Source organism: Strix uralensis, chromosome 1 (assembly GCF_047716275.1).
Source record: "Strix uralensis isolate ZFMK-TIS-50842 chromosome 1, bStrUra1, whole genome shotgun sequence".
Classification (NCBI taxonomy): Eukaryota; Metazoa; Chordata; class Aves; order Strigiformes; family Strigidae; genus Strix; species Strix uralensis.
This window is the reverse complement of record NC_133972.1, coordinates 48,234,590-48,258,114: the sequence shown is the minus strand read 5'-3', so window position 1 is coordinate 48,258,114 and position 23,525 is coordinate 48,234,590. Positions and strand designations below refer to the sequence as shown.

Here is a 23,525-nt window from a genome sequence, read left to right as displayed (position 1 = left end):
TCTTGAAATCTGATTCCTTTCCTGATGTGGATTTTGCAAATAAGGCAAATATATCCCTTAGAGAGGGAGATGTCCTGGCACTTTAATCTAAACTATTTTCTTCTCTACAGAATACCATAAAGCACAAAAAAGATTTGAATACCAAATACATATAATCAAAATCTGTATTGGAACTCTATGGAAAATAGTACCATTATACAAATTGGAGAGCAGCTTATTCTAACAAATTAGTGGTATAGTCATTTTTATCCTTTAAGCAATTTTTGTACTTTTGTACTCAAAGCAATGGCTATAGAGGATTACATCAAAAGTTCAAATGATGTTTGAGGGGAATCTGCATTAGTTTACAAACAAATTAGAGCTGCTCCTAATTTTAGCAATCTGTAACCAGAAAGCCTGGATCAAAGAAGTACTGCCCTTTACTCCTCAGGAGTCAGTTGCTGGGAATGCTGGCCTCCTCTGAATGTTTCCATTTGACTGATGCTACCCAGATGTGATAACAGTAAACTGTGACAGCAGTAGAAACTTAGTCTCCATGAAATAAGGAAGTAGTTCCACACTTTCTTGGAAAAAACCTCCAAACAGTATCATTAATCCCATAATTAAATAAATTCTAAATCTGTAATTATTTATTTTCACTGTCTTCATGAATTTGAACCTGCAAACCTTTCTTTACATGAATGGGCTATAGTCATAGGAATGAGTTTGAGGTAGAGAAACTACCTTTAGTATTAAGGATTTGCAATAAGAAAAGACAATAAAATGAGTGAGAGCACTAGGCTTTAAACATAGGGATCTGTTTTCACTGCTAAGTGGGGTTAAGAGTGTAAACACTTTCTGGACAAGGGAGAGGAGAAAATAAGAAAGGTAAAGAAACAGTTTATTTTGGCTCTTTTTCTTCAAAGACTCTGTCATGCAGAAGTCACAAGTCTGAAGGGTCATAAAAGAAAATTTTATTATAACAAAACCTATCTTGTTCATTAATGCTGCCTTCCTCCAATGCATGAAACCCCCTCCTTCTATTAAGATACTCCCGTTCATGCAGATATCCAAGTTGAACAAGGAAACTGACATGATATTCTGAGCTAAATAAATTTGTATCATCGTATTCACACATAGGATTCTTCAAAGGAAGCTTGAATTGATCAGCTCAAATAATATCAAGCTTAAATACCAGTGTCCTATGAGACTGAAGAGTGGCAATAGCAAGCCCATGCTGTAACACATCCAATGGCATTTCTTCCTAATTGTAGGCCTTGTGGTATTCAGTGCTGTGTCTATAATAATCTAGAGTTCTGCTAAATAACCTTTTTTAACCCTTGCACATATCTTTTCCAGTTCTAACAAGATTAATCCCACCAGCAATTTAGTTAACCTCCATATCAACATCAGTGCTATGGCTCAAGTACAGATCAGAGGGTAAGTATTGGACCATTTCAATTCATAATGATAACTATTTTTTTGTATTGAATTTTTCCATGTATAATAATCCCGTGTAGTGAATTTTTGGACATATTATAATGCCAAACACCTTATCCACCAAGATAAGAGAATTCCCATGGAGTCTCACCCCTGCAAGCCTCGCAGGATGAAACTACTAAGGACTTACCAGGTCATGTAGGGCAGGATTGCCCCCATGGACTCTAGTAAACTTACTGAGTGTCTGTGCAAATGTAGAATCCCACATTGTAGTAACACCAGTCAGAGCCAACATTTTATTTCGGCATTCAAATTGTATATGGATGATACTAGTACAAAATGCCTGTTCATATGTGTATGTCTGCTTGTGCAACCACATAAGCACTTAATTCTGAATACCAAAGCAGAATCTGCTGCTTTTATGACTGGAATGATGAAACACATTATGGTGAGGCATATACTGATGGAGAGCACGGTGAGGCCTTTGGAGAAAGGAATGAGCTGTGACAAGAGGTCAGGCAGCTACTACTGTAGGATTCTTACATTTCTGTCTGAAGCAGGTGCCTGCCCGCTGACACAAGGAATACCGAAACTAAACAAGCACAGTATATGGTCAAAGATGATTATTTCTATCTTTATTTTCACATACAGCTTGGTTTCAGAAACTATAAAATGCAAGTAGGTGATAAGAATCTCAGACTTCCCTGTAAACTCTTGGAACTAGATTCCTATCCTGGAGGAACTCAGCAGGATGTTCTTTTAAAGCAAATAATTGCCCAAAATGCTTCTTGTCTGGGATCTCAGATTTCCTGCATCTTCTCTTCTCAAACTACAACTCTGGACCTTAACCATTCTCAGCTCTGCAAAGTGACAACAGGAGGTACACTGCCCAGCTTCACTCCCACAGTCAGGCCGTGAGGCCTGGCTGATGCAAGAGGCTTAGATGTCTCTCATATGATGCACCTCAAGGGGCTGCCTTAGGTGTAAACAAATAAAAATGCATTTACTTATGCTTTTATGGATTTATAAAAATCCATTTATTGTTATCACTTCTAAGACAATACTTTGACTACCTAGTGCCAGCAGAGAGTCCAGTCATTTTGCAGATCACAGAGATCATGTTTTCTGCTCTAATATTCAATCTAAATCAGGGAGATTTTTGAAGTATTTTTCAACACATTTTGTAAGTGTTTTCCAGGTTAAGAAGACTATCCTAAGGCTAGAGTTAGGTGGAAAATAGAAGACTGGCCCTCAAAGATTGTGTGGATATATATTAATGCTTATATTTGTGAAAAGGAGCAGTTGAAAGACTATATGTTTAACAAGAACAGAAATGAGAGAAGTATTTCATTTTCTGTAGTTAGTGGTGATCTAGGGAAATGAGCTGGATAGGAAGAGAGGTGAAAAATACAAAATGAGGGAGAAGGTAACACAGAAAGAGGAGTAGAGGCTGAGAAAATAGGAATCTGCAGCTGGTGGGCTGCAGATACGTGAGAAAATGTTGGGAGCCAGCAACTGCTAGGTGTTGCCCAGCAATGGCTGGGTGCACACCCATGTTAAGGACTGGCTGGAGTTTCCGTGCATTAGTGAAATGGTTATGGATACCTGCGTGAGACTTCTCAGTAAGGGCTGCTTCCAGAGCTGTGGATTCCACTTTTTCCTGTGAGATTGCTCATCACTTTCATAGAAAAATCTTTCAAACTTTTTGTATTCTTTGCAGACTTCTTAAACTTTTTGCCTCCATCATGTTCTTACTGTGCCATAGTGTGTTCTTTTTACTGAAAAGTTCTGTAACAGGTAAATAGATAGACACCAAAAAATGACCAAAACATCCTTGGTTCTTACAAAGAGCATGCCCACAAGTGGAAGAAGTGGCTTTAATTGCTGCCTGCAGTGCTAAGAAACAGGTCATTAAATACAGAGGAATTTCTTAATTGAATGACTTCCAGTTCCTTTCCTCTTAAGTTTTTTAGTTTTCTTATTAGCTATAGCATGCATGTACAAAGGAAAATGCCCGAGTGCTTTGTTGACAGATTTTGCTAATTACTCAGAGATGCTAAAGCATACAGCTCCAAGGGAATATTTGCTCACAATTTCCTAGTTAAAAATAAAAGTGAGACACTGTCCACATTTGGGCTGGAAAATATCTTGCATTGGTTTCCCTACTGCTCTGCACAGAGTTGCATGAAGTGGGACTGGAATTATTTTACATTTTACTGAGGAAAAGTAGTTATCAAATTGTGCATATGCATACATGCATATATGCTTGCACAGTGGGCCCGTGCAAATGCTGTCTCTATGAGAGAGGAAGAAATCTTCTTCGATATCCTATTCAAAATAAATTTAAGATAACTCCTTAGATAGTTTGTTCAATGAGCAGTTGCTCTGATAACTGAGATTTGATTACTCTGCTTACCTTTTTTTCCTATAAAAATGTAAGGGTTTTATAGTTGTTATTTCCACTGCTGAAAGAGCATTGGAGGAATGAGGGATTCAGGAAGGAAGTAATTTGGACTGTGAGGATTAACAGCTGGCAGATTTCTTATTGTATATCCCACAGAAGCATTTTCCATAGAACATACTTCCTTTATCTTATTTTTCAGTGCTCTTATTTGACTGATCATTGTCACCTAAAAGTCTAGGAAAAATCCTTGTCTAATAAATCATTCAAATGTTAAAAATATTCTCAGTTAAATGCAAAATAAAATAGTAAAAAGAGAGGATTTCTGTTTGATTTGATCTGGTTTTGCTACTTTCATGTCAACAGCAGAAGTCCCCAAAATAACTGTAAAATCTGTAAAAATAAATGTTCTTACATACTTTATAATCATTTTAATTTAATGTCTACATTTACACTTTTCACTTTGTAATTATGTGGATAAGAAAAACACTACACAGGGAGTGTAATAGGAAACACTATTTTCTGAAACCTCCTGCCTGCTTCTTTTTGTCTATATACAATTTCTGGTTCACAAATTTTTGCAGTAGCTTAAGGGTCTCTGTGTCTTGGCTTTTGTAACAACACGGGCAAGTTCCTATTTTCCAGCAACAATTAATAATTAAAATTCTTATTGGAAACAAGGCCATTTGTGAAATATAACAAGTTAGGCTAAGTACCTCATCTAAAATTACTTTTTAACGAATATGTTTCATTTCCTTTATTATTTGGTTTGGCTTGTAAATTTGTCCTCTGGCCTAGTTGTTAGTACAAACTGCTGGCCTTTTGAAGTCTGGGGAACTACTTAGAGTTAGCAGAATACTCCAAGATACCCTAAATTTCATTAAGAGTACTTTAGCTGGATGGTATTAAGTTGTTCTTCTCTAGAATCCCTTGCTGCTTTGAGAAGCTGTATTCTGTTGAAAAGTTTCTATCAGACATTTCATTCATTGTGTATGACATAAGAGCTGGAAGCAAGAACAGTTTGTTTCTTCTTGAATTATTTTTAAATGTCAGCATTTGCAACAAAAACATCCAGTCTTCTGTTCTGTTCTTCAAAGAGCAATTTGCAGTAGTGCTTTCTCTGTTTAGACTCAAGGGAAAGTGAATTGACATCAGCGGATAGAAGTCCATCATTTTAGTCAAATGTTACATTCTGAAAAAATCATTAGCGATTCTTTTTTAACAGTTTTCTGTCAGCAAAATTCCAGCTTCAGCAGAACTCGCCTACCATGGTAAAAGAAATTCTTGGAATCAGATTTTCCAACTTCTCAACAACTGAATAAGGTTAAAGTTGGCATCTGAATGGGACCCTTCCAAGGAACTTACAGTTTTTGTGGGAAATAAAATGCTTGTGATTCAAATAAAAATGTTAATAGAAGACTGCTTGGTCCTTTCTTGAGGTCAGACAGAGAAGGAAGGGAAAAATAAAATAGCAGATGGAAAGAAAGATGTCAAATATTAAGTCACTGTTTTCTTCATTTATGTTTGATTTACATGTTGCAGTTGCAACAGTATTTCAGGGAATGCCTTAGCTGCCACTTCATTTGCAAAGCAAATGGGAAGACTGAAGCACTATTTCAGGTTCTAGTCCCGAATTCAGTTTCTTGATACATCAGTTTCCATTGTGACTTTATGGAAGTCACAGTACCTCAGTTTCACACCTGTAAAATGAGATAGACTGCTTTGCAAGTTTTCTTAAAGGAACAGTAACAGTGTTTATAAGGAATTTACAGTCAGAGCAGTTAAATAAATGTCTAAAAATGTATTGCAGGGAAGGAAGATGCATAGCATTAAACATCTACAGACTTTAAATGGAAATGAGAAAATACATTTACGTATCATTACTCTAGTTTTGTGGATAATGTATTCATACCTCATTAGTGAGAATTATGTAAATACCTGACAGACTGCATTCCTCTCTCCAAAGAGAGAGTCACTGCCTTGTCTGGAAAGATCCATTCATCGGAGGAAGTATGAAACTAAATGCACACCCTCAGTAGGCTGTAAGGACTGGGTAGTACTTTGTGGAAGCATTGTATTGTTCACCTCACCTACTTCTAATGAATGTGCCCAAATAAAATGCCCATAAGGGCTCAGGTTTCTATAGCGGTCTTAATTTTTTTCTAAAAGTAATGCAGCTGATCACTAGTAACGTTACTCTTTAACCTGTTTTATATGTTAGAGTGTCTCACCCCCCAACAATTATTTTGCCGCTTCACAACTGGGAACCCAAAGATGAACCTACAAAAGAAGAAGAACTTGGTCCTTTAGTAGAACACATCTATGAGGTAAAAATTATGTATGTTGCCACAGGACCTCATGCTGCTCCCATTGAGACTCTGATGAACTAGGTTTATTGTCTTTATCTGCATGTAGATAAAGCCACAAATGTAAATATTCTGACTTTAGCACATGACCCAAATTTAATCTGGAATTCACAACTCCAGTATCTTCATGTTAGTTCATGTTAGTGGAGGAGATATTAGTTTATGCTAGGAGTCTGTCTTTGACATTTAGAGGATCTATAAATTTTTTGGGTGTTTGACAAGAATTAAAACCAGTGCTTAAAAGCATTACAACCAGTGCCAAATATTTTCAGTGATTTGACTGGTTTCTCATTAAAATCTGTGAGTGTTCTGCACAGGAAAAAATATGTTCCTTTAACATTTAGCTAACTGAAAAAAAAATGGTAGTCGTACATGTAATTTGTTACCTCATTGCTCAGAAAATACTCTGTTGAAAATATCTCTTAAAGTTTGAAGTATATATATTTCTACCTTGTATTGTTGCATTTTTTCTGTGGATGATTCATCAATTAAAGGAGAAGAGTTCAGGTTAGAAAAAAGTGCATTGGGTGAACTACACGGAACACAGGCCATCTTTGGAATCTGATGGATGGCCTTTATTCTAGGTGGTAAAACAGAATGCTTCACATACGGTTATAATTCACAAACCAGCACTCAAGAAAATATAAGCAACTGACCTTAATCAGCACTGTAAGATTACAATTTGCATAATACTAAACTGTAATGAATCAGACTGTAAAAATACAAAATATTTCTGAATTCCTCATCTTAATACATTTCTCTAAACTGAAAAATCTCTTAACAAATCTTCCTGTCTCAGGCATTTGGGCTGTTTGTGGAACTATGTATGTGACTTCATATGTATTAAATAGATAAAGAGTGATTAAAGAAACTACTTTCATGGTTTATTGATATCAACAAAGCATAAAAAAGGCCAAACACCCACCGAAGAAGAAGATGTAAGATTGGAAGTGGGTTTCACTTGATTCTAAATTAAGCTTATCAATCACAAAAATTCTACACATTTAAAGAAAGGAGGTTCTCGGATCTCTAGAAACTTTGAGTAAAGCTCAGTGGTGTTCTGCTTCTTTAGCTCTCATGCCCAGTGTTAACACATATCCAGCTTCCTGTGGTCATCAGATATTTTCAAATCGTAAATTGATATCAGGACACTATTTTAATAGCCCAGATTTTCAAATTTCTATTATTTCTATCTTTACTTACTTTCCCAGAAAAGAGTAATGTCCTGGGATGTTACTTTAGGAAAACTAGTTCCTTTTTTCCTTTTGGGGAAATTTGAATTGAGAGGTGTTGAAATTAGAGTTCTTAAACACAAAAACTAGTTTAACCTCTGCTATACCTTCTATTCCTGCACACTGAAATGTGATTCTTTTGTGTTCTGAAGTTTCAGCTACTATTTCAAGTATGTTCTGTTAAGGTTCATTGTATATATTTGTATAGTGTATTTTGCTAGTGTGTTTTGGTTTGGATTTTTTATGATGTTTTAGGTAATTTTAGCTCCTTCATATGTAGGAAAAAATGGGAAAGGTGATGAATTTCATGAATACAGACTCAGACAAAAAAGGTTGATCTCCCAGGTTTACCACTGGCTTTGTGACTAATATGGTGAGGTCCTTTTTCCCTTTTCTGCCACAGATTCTCCATCAATAAAATGATATTAATAATCTATACATCTTTCCCAAAGTACTTCAAGGCTGTGGGCACTAAGAATTTGAAAATGTCTAAGTGGTGGTTGCTGTGGCTTTTGTTGTTATTTACTGCCTTGGAAGGCACTGATGATATTTGTTTCACAGCTGCACAATATAGGACCAAGTGCTATCAACAATACAGTTCTCCATGTCGGTTGGCCTCTGTCCAGTCGAGAAGAATTTCTTCTTTACATTCTTCATATTCAGACACATGGACCATTGCACTGTCAGACAAGCTCTCCTATTAATACAATGCAAATAAAGGTAAGTCAGCCGCTTTTATTTCCATCCCTGTCTGCATTTTGCTTCATTTTTTCTGCCTACACTTCACAATAGGATGGAGCTTTTCGGGAGTTTTTCACAATGACCCAGATATCATTTTCCTGGGTGAGAAGCAAGATACCGATAGTCTATAATATTTCTAGTGTGACAGTTGTATTGCATGGTATGTGTTTGGTTTCTGTACTCTTCTTATCAGAAGAAACTTGTATTTTGATTCAGTATTGCAGCATTAGATACAGGATAATGTTTTAAATGAAGATTTGCAGAGTTTTCTTTGAGGGTCATTTTTAACATGGCTTGAATAGATGACAGAAAATTTTTCAGTTCTCATGGGACCCTGAAAATGCTTTAATTACATTACATTAATTCAGAAAGTCATCTGTACAGCAGTGCTTAGCAGATGAACTCCCAAAGGTGACATAAACCTTCGTTATGTCAAGGGATGCACAGAACTCTTCGGTTGAGTCTGATGCAACCTAGCACTGGTTTGTTTATCAAATGGTCTTACACCTGAACCTGTTAGCAGTGGGGAAAATCCTTTCTAGCACAATAATGCAATATCATTAAATTGAAAAACATGAACTGTTCAGAGCTGTTTATTTAATAGACAGCAGACAGCCACCAGGTATTGTAGCATTAAGTATTTTTAAAGGATGTAACACAATTTTAGGTTTTTACTCCTATACAGATAATCCACAGCTAATTTGTATGGTGATTTGTTTTTTGAGGATCATAGGCTAATTCAGGTTGGAAGAGACCTCAGGAGTACTCTGATCCAACATCCTGTTCAAGCAGGGTCAGTTGTGAGATCAGACTGGGTTGTTCAGGACTTTATCTAGTCTGGTCTTTAAAACATCCAAGGACAGAGACTGCAAAACCTCTCTGAGGAAATTCTGCTGCTTCTTGATTGTCCTTAAACCTCTCTTGTTTCAATTTATGCCAGTTGCCTGTCGTCATCCCACAAGGCACCTCTGTGAAAAGCCTGTCTCCATTTTTGTGATAACCTCCTCCCTCCGACAGCTTTTGTCCTTCCAAAGCTTTCTCATCTCCGGGCTGAATAAGCACTGGTCCCTCAGCCTCTCACTGCAGGACAAGTGCTCCAGCCCTGAGCATCTCTGGGGGGCCTCCACTGAACTCATTCCAGTGTTGAGGCTTGAAAAATGAATGTTATATCTACATGTGGTCTAATGAGTGCTGAGCAGAGGGGACTAATCACTTCCTCAACGTACTGCTTTTGCTCCTGTTCATACAGCCCAGGATGCTGTTGGCCCTCGCTGCTGACAGGGCATACTGCTGGCTCATGTGCAGGTTAAGCCAGGTCTTTTTCTACAGAGCTGATTCTTAGCCACTCAGTCCTCAGCATGTTTTGTTGCCAGGGGCTATTTCCTTGCAACAAGTATATGATAAAATACATATTTTTAATATCATATGCTATATTTTGTATTATGGTTAAGCTCAACCTAGTATGAGACAGTGTAATCTGTAAAATGGGAGTCATTTTAGAAGCCCATATATTTTTTACTTGTCTTAAAGTGTTAATGATTTTCATTTTTCAAATAACATACTTTGAATATCCAATAAAGTGAAACTATCACTGGAATTCTGCATGGAATATACTCCAGAAATGGAAGGTTTTGTGTATTGCTACTTGAGAACAAGGATTCATATAGTCTATGATTATTCTATGGCTTAATCAGTGTTAACTATAAAAGGTACAGCTTTGTCAGCAACATGACAGGTTTTTGGTTCTTCTGCTTGGAAATGATTCTGTAATTATTTTAATCATACCAGCAAAAAGGAAAAAAATTCCTCTGCCAATTTTTTCCTAAGTGTTACTCCTAGGTACTGTATGCTGACCAAATTGCTTCCCCGTTCGTGGACATGGTTCTTCTTTTATAGCAGAGCTGGAGATCTCAGAGTTTGGAGGAAACACTAACAAGGTGTAGTAGCAGCCTCCTCAGTAAAGTGTTGATATGCCAGTGTCTAAAAGCCCGTTTTAAGATCTGTGTTTGTGATGGCAGATCCCCCCAAGAGAGCTTGGTTTGGCTCAAAGTCAGAAGATTTAGCTCTACGTATTTTCCCATCAAAAACAAGGTATCCAATTTATTAAGCATAACCGATTCCAGACACTTCTGGAGTAAACAACGCTTCTCGAGTTTAACCAGTAGCCTGTTAAACATCTTGCGGGGAGAGCTGTGTTCCAAATGCTAAAATTGCTATACATCTTTTGCATATCAGGAGGGGTTTGAGATCTATACAGTGGATGAAAGTGGAGACATCTTCCTAGTGAAGGGGATTGCTCACGACCACAGGAGCTACAAGACAAGACTTTAGCTTAGAGAGCTAGAACTACAATATATACTTAGAAGTATATAGAAAAACTGATGTATACCAAATACATTATGGCTAGATTTTTGTGTTTCACCCAAGAAGCCAGAGAGGGGTTAGGATTCCACCCTTCTATTTAGTTTCTCTAGAGGAAGAAAAAGGAAATGAGTAATACGGAACGGGAGATAGAAAATGTTTCCATTTTGTAGCCAAAACACAGCAAGTTTGGAAACCGAGAATTTTTTCTATTAATCTTTTCCACCCCATTTCCACCTGTTTTTCAAAAGTGGTGATGAACAAGAAGCTGAGCTGCTGCATTTGTATTTTCAAGCCTAGCATCTCAAAGCCACTGGTCAGATCAGGTTGCAAGTACATGAAAAAGAGTTCACCATCCCCCTTCCCTAGCCACTGTGTTCTAAGTTTCAGTTAAGAAGCTGAGATGGGAGCATTACTGTCAGGAGGGCAGAGTTCCTGTGTAGAATAGTGCCACGGTTCTTAATGACATTTTCAGGCAATATATTTTTTGATGATTTTTTTTTCATTTTTTTCGGTTTGCTTTTCCTTCTCCTACTTGATAACAGTTGCATCTGTTACATAAACAAGACTAAATTCTTCTGAGGCTTTTAAGAAATCTTCCTGTAATGATGAAATAATGGTCCATCTGTTTTAGCAGAATATGGCTTTAGATGCACAATCATTATTGCAAGAATTTAAACATCCTTTCCTTATTTCGTTTTTTCAAGGCACCGAACAGCATGAATACACAAATCAGGTTTCAAACATGTAATGCTTATCTATTGCTTCAGATGGGAAGAGGATACAGAGACAGCTTCCTTCAGGTTTTCTATAAACAGCAGGATGCCTGGCTCAAATTTCCAAATAAGGCTAAGGACATTATATGCCTCTCTCCTCTTGGATTTCAGAACCTAGCTCTCTTACGGTGCTTGGGCATTTCCTCTTTGAAATGACTTAGATTGTTCAGTTTCAGTCAGAGCAGTATATTCCTCCCCATTGCTTAACTTCTTGTCTTGTAGAAAGGTTTCCTTTGTGCTTTGTTGTTTCTTCCACAAAGTGCACACATGGGAAGACTCTTATTTAGGGACTTTTCCTTTTCTGTAGCTTATCTTTCTCTGAAGTCAGTGAGGGACATGAAAGAATAACAAAATAATAAAAATATGAATCTTGTAAAAGGTGTAAAGAAGAGCAAAAGGGCTGATCAAAGATATGGAACAAATTCCCTTGCAGAAGAACTCAGTACACTAGGATGCTTCAATCCAGAAAGAGGTGACTATGCACAAATACAATCTGCAAGATCAGAAGTGGTGGGAAGAGTGTGGGTGGGGATTGACTGCTTTCTGCCTGTTCCTGCACAGGAATGCAGTATGTTCATTGCACAGGAATTAGAGCATCAAATGAAGCCTGTAGAGCCAGATTCAAAACAAGAAAAAGGAAGTGGTGGTTCATGGTGACAGGTATTAGATGTCTGGAACTTGTTGCCAAAGGAAGTAGTCAGGGTTAAAAGTTTACATGGTTTTAAGAGGTAACTGGACAAATACACAAAAGAGAAGTCCAGTGAAAATTAATAATGAACAAAAACTTCATGCATATCAGGAAGTCCCTAAGCTGAAAACATTTGGAAGCTGAAAGTTATTAGGAGAGAGCATTGTATATGCATGCCCTGTTCTTACTCTTCCTTCCACATCTGCTTAAAGGCAGTGTTGATGAGAACAGGGCTCAGCTAGATGGACTTTTGGCCTGAGCCAGGACTCCTGATACAGTGACACACATGGCATTCTCAATAGCTGAGCACTGTAGTACCATGAGTGAGGCATCTCTTGGGGAGGCAGCGAAATAGCAGCTAAAATCCACCACGTGGTTAAGGTACATCCACTAACATGACTGGCAGGAACTAACCTCTTCCAGAGGCAGTGTCTCCTCATGCTGCAGAGCCATTATTACTGTGTGTAAGTCCTGGTCTGGAGACAAAATAATACCATCCAATGCATTGCTCTTGAATGGTGACTGACACCTCTTGTATAACAGCTTTTACACAAAGTCCTCTTCTAGAACATTTCTGCTGGAGTTACACATTGCAGCAGAGGGTATTGCCTGGCTAGAAAAACAGGAAAGCTAAACCAGGTTTTGAAATGAGAAGTGAAGAAATGGAAAGATCTGGAAATCTGCTCAAGGTGACAAGGCTCAGGAGGAGAAAACAGTGCAGTTTTCCCTGGTGAGGAAACTGAGACAGTCTATTGTAGTTAAAGGCAGGGAGCAAGAAACCATTTTTAAAAAGGTATGATGTGCTAAATATGGGGCATATAAAATAGCTACAGAGACAGAGATGTACATTTCCATGCTACTGGCTCAAGAAGGATAAAATATCATCTCTAACCTGAACATCTAGACCACTGGAGAAATTCTGCTATTGAATTGTTTCAGGAGGCATGTATGTTTTCTCTTAATCACAGAGGGCTGTTTTTGAACCTTTGCTGTAATAATTCACTACTGAAGATGCTAACACTCTAGGATCTACGAAAAAAATAAGTAAATATAAGAATCATCTAGTATTCAAATGGATCTACATGTGTATCAGTTGTGATCATATACTGAGGGCTTCTTCAAAGGCGTGTCATTATATTGTGGTTCTTTTAATTTGTCATCATTAAAGAAGCCTGTAAGTGCTGGTGAAAGAATCCTGGAAAGAGAATTCCCATGTGTTATCACATTGAGAGGGAGAGATTTACTAGCTATTTAACTGTTCCCTTATTGCAAAAAGCCAATGTTAACCTAATTAAGCAACAGGGAAAAAAAGATTTATTTTTCATAAGGGGTTTTCATCAGTTAATAAATCATAGTATCTTTCACTTTGTAGGATGCTTTTGACTGAAGATCTCAGGCAAATTCAGAACAGTTCCTTCTTTAGCCTCATAATTTTAATCTGATGAACGGTACAAATTTTCTAAATCTAGTACTACATAGCATTAGTGTGTGGAAGGCTTTGTGTGTTTATCACTATTTTCTTCCCTTTAGTGCTACAACATTTCTTACAATTCCAAACATTTTCTTTAGGAATTTGTTTAAGATACTTAGTGTTCAGAGGTTAAGGGAACTGATAAAATGGGTCTGATGTAGCCCTTCATAATCTGAGGCCCTTAAAGAATAGTCTTGTATATGTTTAGGTAAGTTCTGGTTGAGATCTTATTGCAAACTTCCACATATATTTTATTGTGATTTTACATGATTGGATTGTCATGAATTAGAATTTATCTTTCCCTCTGTAGCAAGTGGGTTCCCAAGGCATTCTCTGAGGCTCCTTGGAAGAAGACATAAATGCTCCTTGTAGAAGGCAACAGTAAAAATAGGTTTTAATCAGAGAATAAAAATCTGTGAAGATAAAGCTAAAGAGAATACATTTTAATATGAGATTAAAAATTAACGAACTGTTGCATTATACAGAGTTGAATTGTTAGTTGAGTTAGAGAGAAATCTGTAACAAATAATGATCAAAAGTTGTGTTGCTAGAATTCAGATTTCCTTTTTTTTCTTTTACATTCTAAAGCTGGTAAAATCATTATATTTCAATAGGCAGATTCTAATCTGACCTAATGACCAGATTTCCATGCAGCAACTTTGAATTTATCCTGTTATAGAGGTAAGAATCTGGCCCCAAGAGTCTAACAAAATTAAGTACAGCAATGAAATTGACACCAGTAAAAAGTTGAAAAATATTTTATCTACTGTAATTCCTATAACAGGGCAATATCTTGCTGTGCTGTTACACATCATGTTCCTAGTTGAAGACAGTATATTCTCATGGTGTGCTGTTAAATTGACAAAACTGTGTTAATCCAAAATTCAAGATCTCTGAGAAGGGAACAAATCTGTTACAATAATTGTGTGAATATGTCCTTACCATTCACATTTTTTCTTTTTGCAGTTTGCTATTCCACAAGACACTCCTGAACTTGCTGCTTTTTTGTATAATTCCACAATTTCTCATTACATCAGGAGAAGGGATGTCACAGTGGCAGAACCTCATAGGAAAAACTCTGCAAAAATATTGGTGAGCTATCTGAAAACTATAAACTGGGACTATGCATGCAGTATATCAAGGTGGCTGTTGGTGACTGCAGTTTATTTGCTGACTTTTAAATATTTTTCTAAGTGATTTTTAACTTCTCAGTTTAAAATATTGCTAATTACATATCACCATGCCACAGGTTAGCAATTTTTTTTGACAGATTTTTACATTAGAGATAATGCATGCCAAATTCCTGGCTGTCTTACTCATGGCTGTTAGCAGACAAACCTGTGGTCATGCAATGGCACACTTATCACAGGGAATTTCAGCACAGATTTAGAGAATGGGCCCCTCTTCCACAAATGAAATTTCAGATTCTGACTTCTGAAAGGTAAGTCTGTGCTTGTTAACTTGACTCCTAGCATTCTGGCTCTTTTGTAAAGAGTAGCTCACACTTAAAGTTAACATTTTCATGTAAAGTAACAGTTCTGACAAATACTTTGGAGTATATTTGTTCCCCCCAGTAAGTTCTTATATACACATGGAAAGGTAAAACTCTTTCCCTTTACAGTACCACAAGCAAGGCAAATGGGACAAGTCACTGCATTTTTAACATTCCAGACAATGCTGGAACAAGAGCAAAGATCTCTCTCCCAGGAAAATAGTTCTGATTAGTCAGTCTGGTACCTGAGTATTTGGGTTTGGCTGTATTTTCAAAAGGTTGTGGGGTTTTTTCCATTCCTGCATTCAATGTCTCATCTTTAGCATATTTCAGCATTGTAGGTATCAGCTCCCCTTGCCTAGAGGCTGTGTTCAGACTCAGTGACCTTGAGGTCAGTTGTGGGATTCATGCAGTTAGTGCTTTCCATTTATTTTTATGAACCTTGGGCAGAGTTTCTTTCATGCTGTCCAGTCTCTTATTAAGCTGTTTACTGCAAGCTCATGTTTGAATTCCTCAACATCACTATGATTTGGTAGGAAGAGAAGAACCTCACAGACCTAAGTATTCTGGAGTAATAGAATAATTATGCTGCTTCTGAAAGTTAGTTTGGCAATTTTTATAACAGGAAGAAGATAGAATCTGAAAGTAATGAATACCATAATGTTATTAAGAACAAAATCACAGATAAACCCATTTTAAACAATAATCACTGTTGATTCCTATGTAATTCTTTCATCAGCCTAATACCCAGGAAAGAATCTGATTCCACTGGGGCTGAAGGAAAAATGCCTGGGCTTTCGAAGCCATACCAGTCAATACCACAGAACAGTTAATCCATTCTTCAGTAATACCTTAATTATCCATTATCTTTCACAGTGATTAGGCTCATATGCTGCCAACATGGAAATTACTGCAGCAACTGAAAGTGGTTAAAGTTCTTAAGTATGTACTGTTTCTGCATCTTAAAATATGAAGCAGAGATTTTTCAGCTGCTTGATCTAAACAGATAGTATTTAGCTGAGTACTTAGTAATACAAAATTGGCACTGTGATGAGTAGTCTTCTAGTACAATATGCTTTTGATAAGCACAGATTAGGACAGGATTGGGTACAGTGCTTACCACTGGATATATAGCAGGACTTTTCCAGAATGAGCATAGAAAAGCAATATGTCATTTGTTCAGTTAGAAAGGGGTCCAGATTCTACGTGCCTTCAGCATTGCATACTACAGATCCAGAAAAATTAAATTTTTTTTGACACAGTGGAAGTATACATGGAAAGGGAATGTTGCTCTGGAAAATGACTGATTGGCCAAAGGTAATTCTTTGTTAAAATTTGTTTTTATTTGTCAGAAATTTTGTTATTTTCATTTTCAACAAAGCATTTTCACAGAGAGGAAAAATATTCTGAGAACCTTTTATTCTATTTATACTGTTTCTTAAACATTCCGTTTCTCTCCCATTAGTTATAGTGTTACAGTGTTCTGAAAATCAATACATGCTGAACTAAGAAAAATAGAATTATGTGTTCAGGTCCTAAAATGACAGCCAAAAGTAGAATTTTGCATTTGTTAATATGTGTTTTTGGCCACTATGATTAATGAAAACAGCTTTCCTCCTTCCTGCAAGATAAATAAATCTAGTTGGAGGATGTTTAAATATGAAAAGCCAAATAAACAGATACTTTGAAATATTCATTTCAAAAAAAGGTTTACAGTTGCAAGTTCCAGGCCTGGAACTTTACAGTTTCATTTTCAGGCAGATTTAGAAAACAGTGATTAAGCATACAGCTTCTACTTGTGATAAGATAGAGATTTGTGGGGAAAGCTGTCTATAAAGATACAGATTCCTTAGAGATGTTTTCAGATCTGTTACATACATCATCATCTCATTTTCTGAAATATGGGCTTTGGTATTGCAGCCATTCTCACTCTCCTGAAGGAAGAGACTTGTGAAAACTTAGCTTTGCTTTTGGGGTCACAGGACCTGTCATGAGTGTCAATAAAGCATCTGCAAGGGAAGGATTCTCTGCTTTTTTAGAAAAATATCAATCAATTAAAACTTCAGCCTTCCTCCTGAATCAATCCAAAACTTTTCAGTTAAAAACCATTTATATATATAAACCTATAAATTTTTTACACATGCTTTTTAAAATCATTTTTCTATGAGATCTTTCTTCCTTTCTATGCCCTCAAAAACCCCATAATTTCTGTGGTTACCCCATGAGACTCTGCTCATTCCCTTCAGTGGCTTCTAGTCAGCTTTTAACCTTTTCTGTGACATTCTTCTGGCAGACTTTAATAGAGTATGTAGTTTTGAGTTGCATTGCTTGGCTTTTGTCTTCAGCCCTGTGTATGAGCCAGAATCACTGCTCATCAGGAATGTTTCATGGACAACAAATTTCAAGTAGAGCAACTAATGAATCTCAGCAAATGTTCTGGCTGCTGTAATGTAAACATCAGTAGGAAAACCTACAGAGTCAGAAGAGGGAAAAGATTTAGGGACATAAATAAAGACTTCAGGCATAGAGAACAGAAAAAAAAAGGTGTTGAAATCACAAAACGACTGATAGAAGAAGACAGAGCACATGCTTCAAAGGTCTGATAAGTACTGGGACATTTTAAGAGTTCTTCGGAGTAGATATTGTGGAAAATTACTACTTTTATTTTCATTACTACAGATAGGTGGTTGTATTCATTGGTGGTGCAAAAAGAATCTCTCCCTTGGTTTATAGTTCTCACAAAGACTCATGGGGTATCTCATGTATATTAGATGAAATTACTGATTTCAGACTACTTAACTCTTTAAAGGAAAGTTGGTTTGTTTTACTAATTTATAGCATTTGAAAATTACTACATACATTTTTAAAGCATAGGTATGACTTCCCTTTATTTTGTACACAGAACTGTACAAATGTGAAGTGTATCCTAATTTCCTGCACTGTGGGACAACTGGAAAGAGGGAAGAGTGCAGCGCTAAAAATCAGGTCCCGGCTATGGGCCCAAACATTCCTGGAGGTAATGCACACAAAAATTTCTTCCTATACACAAAGAGCCCTGTATCTTTTATTTGACCAGGTATTTAAGAATACAAATGATGGAATTAAATGGGCCAAATGCAAATCCTTTTTGTTATCACTTTCTTTGAAGATAACATCATACTGGTTCCTGTTCAAGTTGCATGCATGCTGCTTATTTTTCTTTTTCTCACTATCAGTCACTCTCAAATTCATGTCCTGAATCTTACCTGAAAATTCCAAGATTATTTTTAAACACCTTTCTTGGTTTTGTTTCTGCTTTCCTGGCCCAGATCAATAATCTTAGAGGTCTCCATGATGTGCTCTGCATTCATCACGTCTTTCCCAATGAAAGGTTTTCCTTGGAGCCAAACAGTATGTGGTGTTGACTGTGTCCAGCTTAAAAATTCATTGTTATTCACTCTCTGTTGATCTAGGGAAGAGTAATATGTATCAAGCTCTTATGACATACAACACTCATGTAGTGACAATCTGTGTCTTACCACTAAAAAGAAGGGACAAGTGCAGACCATAGAAAAAGTTAACTTCTCTGTGTGAATTCTTGCATTTCCAGCTTCATCTGATCTCAGAATTGTATTTACACTGCATAAGGCAGAGGAATTGCACTGTGAGCTGTTACCTCACAGCTGGCTATGTGACTGTAGTACTATGTGGTTGTCATATCTTTAACACTGGGCAGTACATTGAGAAATTTATAATTCAGTTTGCTGTTACTAGGAAATACCTGCAGATCCTAACTTGATCAAACTGAGTGATTATCAGCTTCCTTCTTCAAGGAATTTAGAATTCCCCAGTCTTTCTACCTGGAATGCAAGAACCTTCCTGTCTTTCCCGTAGCTGTAGGAGAAGAATGATTTGCCCCCACAGTACCTCTTAGCCTAGCAAGATAAGAATTGAGGCTCTTCAGCTTACAACAGGAGCTTTAAATTAAGCTCCTCACACCTCTTAAGTTAATTTCTCCCTTTCCTCAAATGTGAAAGTAAATAAAAGAAATTCTTCCTTGCTTAACTTGCTTTCCTGGAGAAACAAGAGAGCAGATGGGACAGTATTTACAAAAAGTTGAATGCCAGCCCAACAGCTAACCATCGTGGCTTCAACTCCACAATGGGTGCATACTTTGGGGGTCACAGGTCTCTCTTAGTGTACAGGACTATGGCAGTGGTTATCAAAAGGATGACTTGAAAGGTTTTTCTACCCATCTGTCAGGATTTAAGGTCCCATTCTGTGTTTCTTCTGCAACAGCTATTGTCACTATTATGACTGAAGAGGGCATAGAACTGTCATCTGGCCTTGCTTGAGAGAGAGTGATTTCTGTCTAGCTCAGTAACAAAGGACATCCTTTCAGATACTAGGTGAATGAATTCCTCACTTGTCAGTACATTTTCTTTCTATTAGCAATCAATCCCAGGAAACTTTCATATTCTTTCTTCAGTTCCCTTAACACAAATACAATATTTAGCAAATCTGTTTGAAAGACTACGCTGGATCTACTTCACTTAGGTTTGCTCAGTGAGTCATCTGCTAGTGGAACAAAAGGGCAGGCTCTGGTTCAAATTTAAGCCCAAAAGCTTGACAGCTTGGATGTTTCTTTGTCCTTCCAAATCTGGGTAACTGGGGTGCACATCTTCTGGTGTAAGCGTTTGCAAAGGTCTTACCAAATTTTGCACAGAAAATGTCAGTGTGTAAGCATCTCTGCACTCATAGGAAAAACATATATATTGGAAAATATGATGGAAATTTTATTCCAGTTTTTTCTAATTCCAGTAAGAGACTGTGATGTTCGCCCACTGACTAGTCTCTAAGTTCAGTTAAGAACTTGACTGCACTAGTTCACTGTTCCTAACACATAGAGACAGGCAGAGAGGCAGAGATAGTACTCTTGGCTGGAACAATCTGTGATAATTTTGACCACTGCAGTGTGCAAGCAATATTGCAGTGAACCTTCTCTGTCTTCTTCACCAAGAAAAAGATAAAGCTTAGCTCCCTTAGCTAGCTACCTTACTGGGAACTGGACCTGACATATTCCAGATCCAGTCAAGTCTTTCTGTTCATCATTCTGGTGGTGAAGTCTAATTAACTCTGTAAGGGCCAAAACCAAGGATTTGTGAAAAAAAACAAAGACATAAATGAAACCCCTTGCACAGATCCTTAGATGCCAATTTTCTAGGCTATTTACAGCTATTTTAGTGGGAATTAGCCTCATAAAAGTTTTTCTAAATCCAGCTTAGTATGTAACAAGAAATAACTGTAAGAGATTAAAGCTAAACAAATTTAATGAGAAACAAAGTGTTTCTCTGAGTTTTTGGTTGTGACAGAAGATGTGTAACAGTTGGAACAAACTAGCTACAGAAGACATGAAATCTCCTTTTCCTAGTGACTCTTAATAAAGACAGAATCTTTTTCTATAAGCTTGGTTAGCCTGACTTAGGTTCAGAACAAGGATAACTGCATGAAATTCAGTGGCATGTTTAATGCAGGAGCAGTGGGACTCATCTTACCTAATTTTAGTCATCTGAAAGTTAGCCAAAGGTGGTTGCCTAACTGTAGCCAGTGACAAGACAGAGACGTATCTTCAGAGCTGATTTGAAAAACCTTCTCTGCCCTCCTTCTGTTCTGGATGGTGGAGAGGGGTCAAAGCTGTGCCTTGGGATATGGGTATGTAGACACACACACACACACGGCAATGCCAGTGCTGCAGTCCCTTCAGCTCCTCCTTGCTCCTTAATAAATCCTGCTTGCTATGCCTGCATCTCCCTTCACTGTGAGCTCAAGGCAGAGGTGGAAACTTACACCAACCTGTGGGCAGGGGCAAGGATGAGCCATTTCTGGGTGCAGAGACCTCATGGCAAACACTCCTACAAGTACATCTTTTGCTTACTCCACTGTCCTTTTATACTGTTGCTATCAAACAAGGCATTTTATGGGCTGTGATTTTACCTGATATCTGTATCCTTAGGAAACATTTCTGTTTCCTTCAGATAGTAACTTGCAACAGGATTTTTTTCTAAATAGAAAAAGGTGGTCCCCAGAGAACTGTTGCATCCTCCCATTTATATCTGAGAAGCTGCTAGAATAACACAACCTCTGCTTCACATGCAAATTTAGATATTGAGAAGAGAGAGAGAGCAAATAGTGTGATGGAATCTGGTTGCCTTCCTCCCACTCACCTCAAAACAGTTCCCTTTTTCACAGCCGCATTTAACAGTTATACAGCCATCACCCTAAAAGACTGTAGAGCGTAATTAGTTTCCTAAAAAGGGCATAATCTGCTCTTAGTGAGCCTGTAAACTTCAGTTCCTAAGGTTATTCCAGAAGTAAACTAAAGTATACCTAAAAAACAACTGCTGTTAGCTAGGCTGAAATCTGCAGATTCAAACTGAGGATTAAAATACAGTCAAAATAATCAGGATATGCTGATACTGCACCAGGAAGGACTGTTCAAGGGCCAGACTCAACCCCACAGTCATGATTTTGTAAAGAAAATTAGAGGAAAAGTTGCTGTCTCTACAGCAACATCCCAAACTCTTTTGCACATGCAATTCATGTACAAAACCGTAATATGCCAAAGAAAGCAGGATAATAGTGACATACAACATTCCTCAACTGTGTTATAATCTAACTGAAGACATGATGATTTGCAGAAGAAATTGCTTGTGCTCATTAAAGCTGAGAACACACTGTCATTATGTATTTTCTTCTCATAGATATGCTAATGCAAACCTGAGAAGAATTTGAAAGTGATTGATTAATGCTAGGATGAAGTAACTCATGTATCTCATCGAAGTTATATGGATCAGCCTGTACATTTTTGTTGCCACAAAAGATCAGTCGTGTATTGAGTGACTCCTTCCGCTTCCACTTAGTTTTACTGACAACAGCTGACCCCTTTGCCTCTTGACAGTTGTAATCTGTCACCTTAAAACCCAAACTCCCATAACAAATAACAGTTAAATAACATGCAATAATTAGACATGTTTCAGTAAATAAAGCACCCCAAATTTCCCAATGAGCCAACAAAAGATAGAGACAGACACTGAGCAAAGGCAAAGAAGAATCACAGACTTTTTTGGATTAACTTCAAAGCCTGGCCGCAAATATGAACCCTCTAGTAAAGCTGACTTTCGGATTCAGACTTGCTGATCAAGCAAATAATAGCCTGATTCATGCAAAAGAGAAACAATCTTACATGGTTATGTTACGTTGTGTTCTGTTAGGACTCTATTATGTCTTCATTTGTCTAATCGTGGTATTTCTGAGTCACCAGAGGGAGATCCAAGCGGATCTTGCCCAGTGTTCTTTGAACTCTTTTAATTGAACTTTTTAATATAAGACTCGGGAGTTGGCTGGTAAAACATCTGTTTTGAAAATGTGTTTCTAAATTATGAGTCTGTACCATCTGTCTGATTTGTGACATCCTTCCAGACCCCAAGCACTTTGGACACTTACAGCACTGTGGAAAGTGAAACTCAGCTCATTCTTGACTGTTATTTCAGCCTATATTGAAAGTTCCTCACAATGATAAAAAACTCCTTCTGGGAGAGCTTGGGGAGGCACTAATGTAAAAAGCCACAGAGGGTGTGTGAGGTTCCCAAGAGGTTTGAAGTTTATTTTATTTTCTTTTAATGTTATTGAATACAATTGTATTATTTCCCTCTTGACTTTTAGACAGATCCAGATATTTGAATTTGGCACCCCTGACTGTATGAACTTTAATAGCTAGAAGGGAGAAAAATCTAGTTTTAATCAGAGAAAGCTGAAAAGCAACAGATACATGGCAGCCACACTGTAATTGGGTGCTCCCTTAGTATACAAAGCCATTTTTTGGCTTCTCTGTTAAATACTTGTTTTTTCAGGGTTTCTGAACATGCATTGCTCCTGTTTCCTTTTAGATGCCTAAAAGTGGAAATATATGCTTGATGTAATAAAAGTGCTGCAACACCTACATCTTAAGTGCCTGGCCCCAGACTGGTATCCAAAACCTGAAACTAAATACCTAGGCTCCCTATACAGCATATGGAGACAATGAGGTACCTCAGACAAATTGAGTTGCACTAACCGTCAGGTGGTGCATGAGGGCTATCCTTCATCAGGAGGATAGGCACCCAAATCAGGATTAAGTGGGAATATTCCCACCCTCTCAGAAGGCAGAATCCAAAAACGCCTCAGAAGTACCTATAGTATTAGTTGACGGACTTAAAGAGGACTTTGTTTATTCCATATTCAGTGGCAGAAGCTAGAGCTGGCAGTCTAGGCATCAGAGAATTCATGACTGGAAGATGTGAATTCAATTCCCTCCTCATCTTGAGAAACCCCACATCCCTGCTTTATAGAATGATGGTGTTCCCTTCTGCTGAAGCTGAACCTCTACAAGGACATTAAAAAAAATTAAGAGGTCTGGAAGGGTATAGAAAATGAGAAAGAGCCTGTTGTTTTAAAATACCTTCAAAATAACCTTGTTATTTTGGGCCATCAGCTAGAAGTCCTCCCAGTCCTCTCATCCTCCTTTGCCTTCATTGCCCAGCACCTGGAGCTGTCATCACTG

The 23,525-nt window shown here is 37.5% G+C and overlaps 1 protein-coding gene across 3 annotated transcripts in view; it reads left to right on the top strand.

Annotated features, from left to right (window-relative positions):
• The window catches only part of ITGA8 (integrin subunit alpha 8), a 114,740-nt gene that overhangs the window by 71,290 nt on the left and 19,925 nt on the right, over positions 1 to 23,525 (top strand). For all 3 annotated transcript variants that reach the window (XM_074865064.1, XM_074865070.1, XM_074865076.1), the window contains 5 exons: positions 1,339 to 1,419; positions 6,042 to 6,147; positions 7,980 to 8,138; positions 14,422 to 14,547; positions 17,850 to 17,963. In XM_074865064.1, coding sequence (XP_074721165.1) covers positions 1,339 to 1,419; positions 6,042 to 6,147; positions 7,980 to 8,138; positions 14,422 to 14,547; positions 17,850 to 17,963 — 586 coding nt within the window. The remainder of the gene's footprint in view (positions 1 to 1,338; positions 1,420 to 6,041; positions 6,148 to 7,979; positions 8,139 to 14,421; positions 14,548 to 17,849; positions 17,964 to 23,525) is intronic.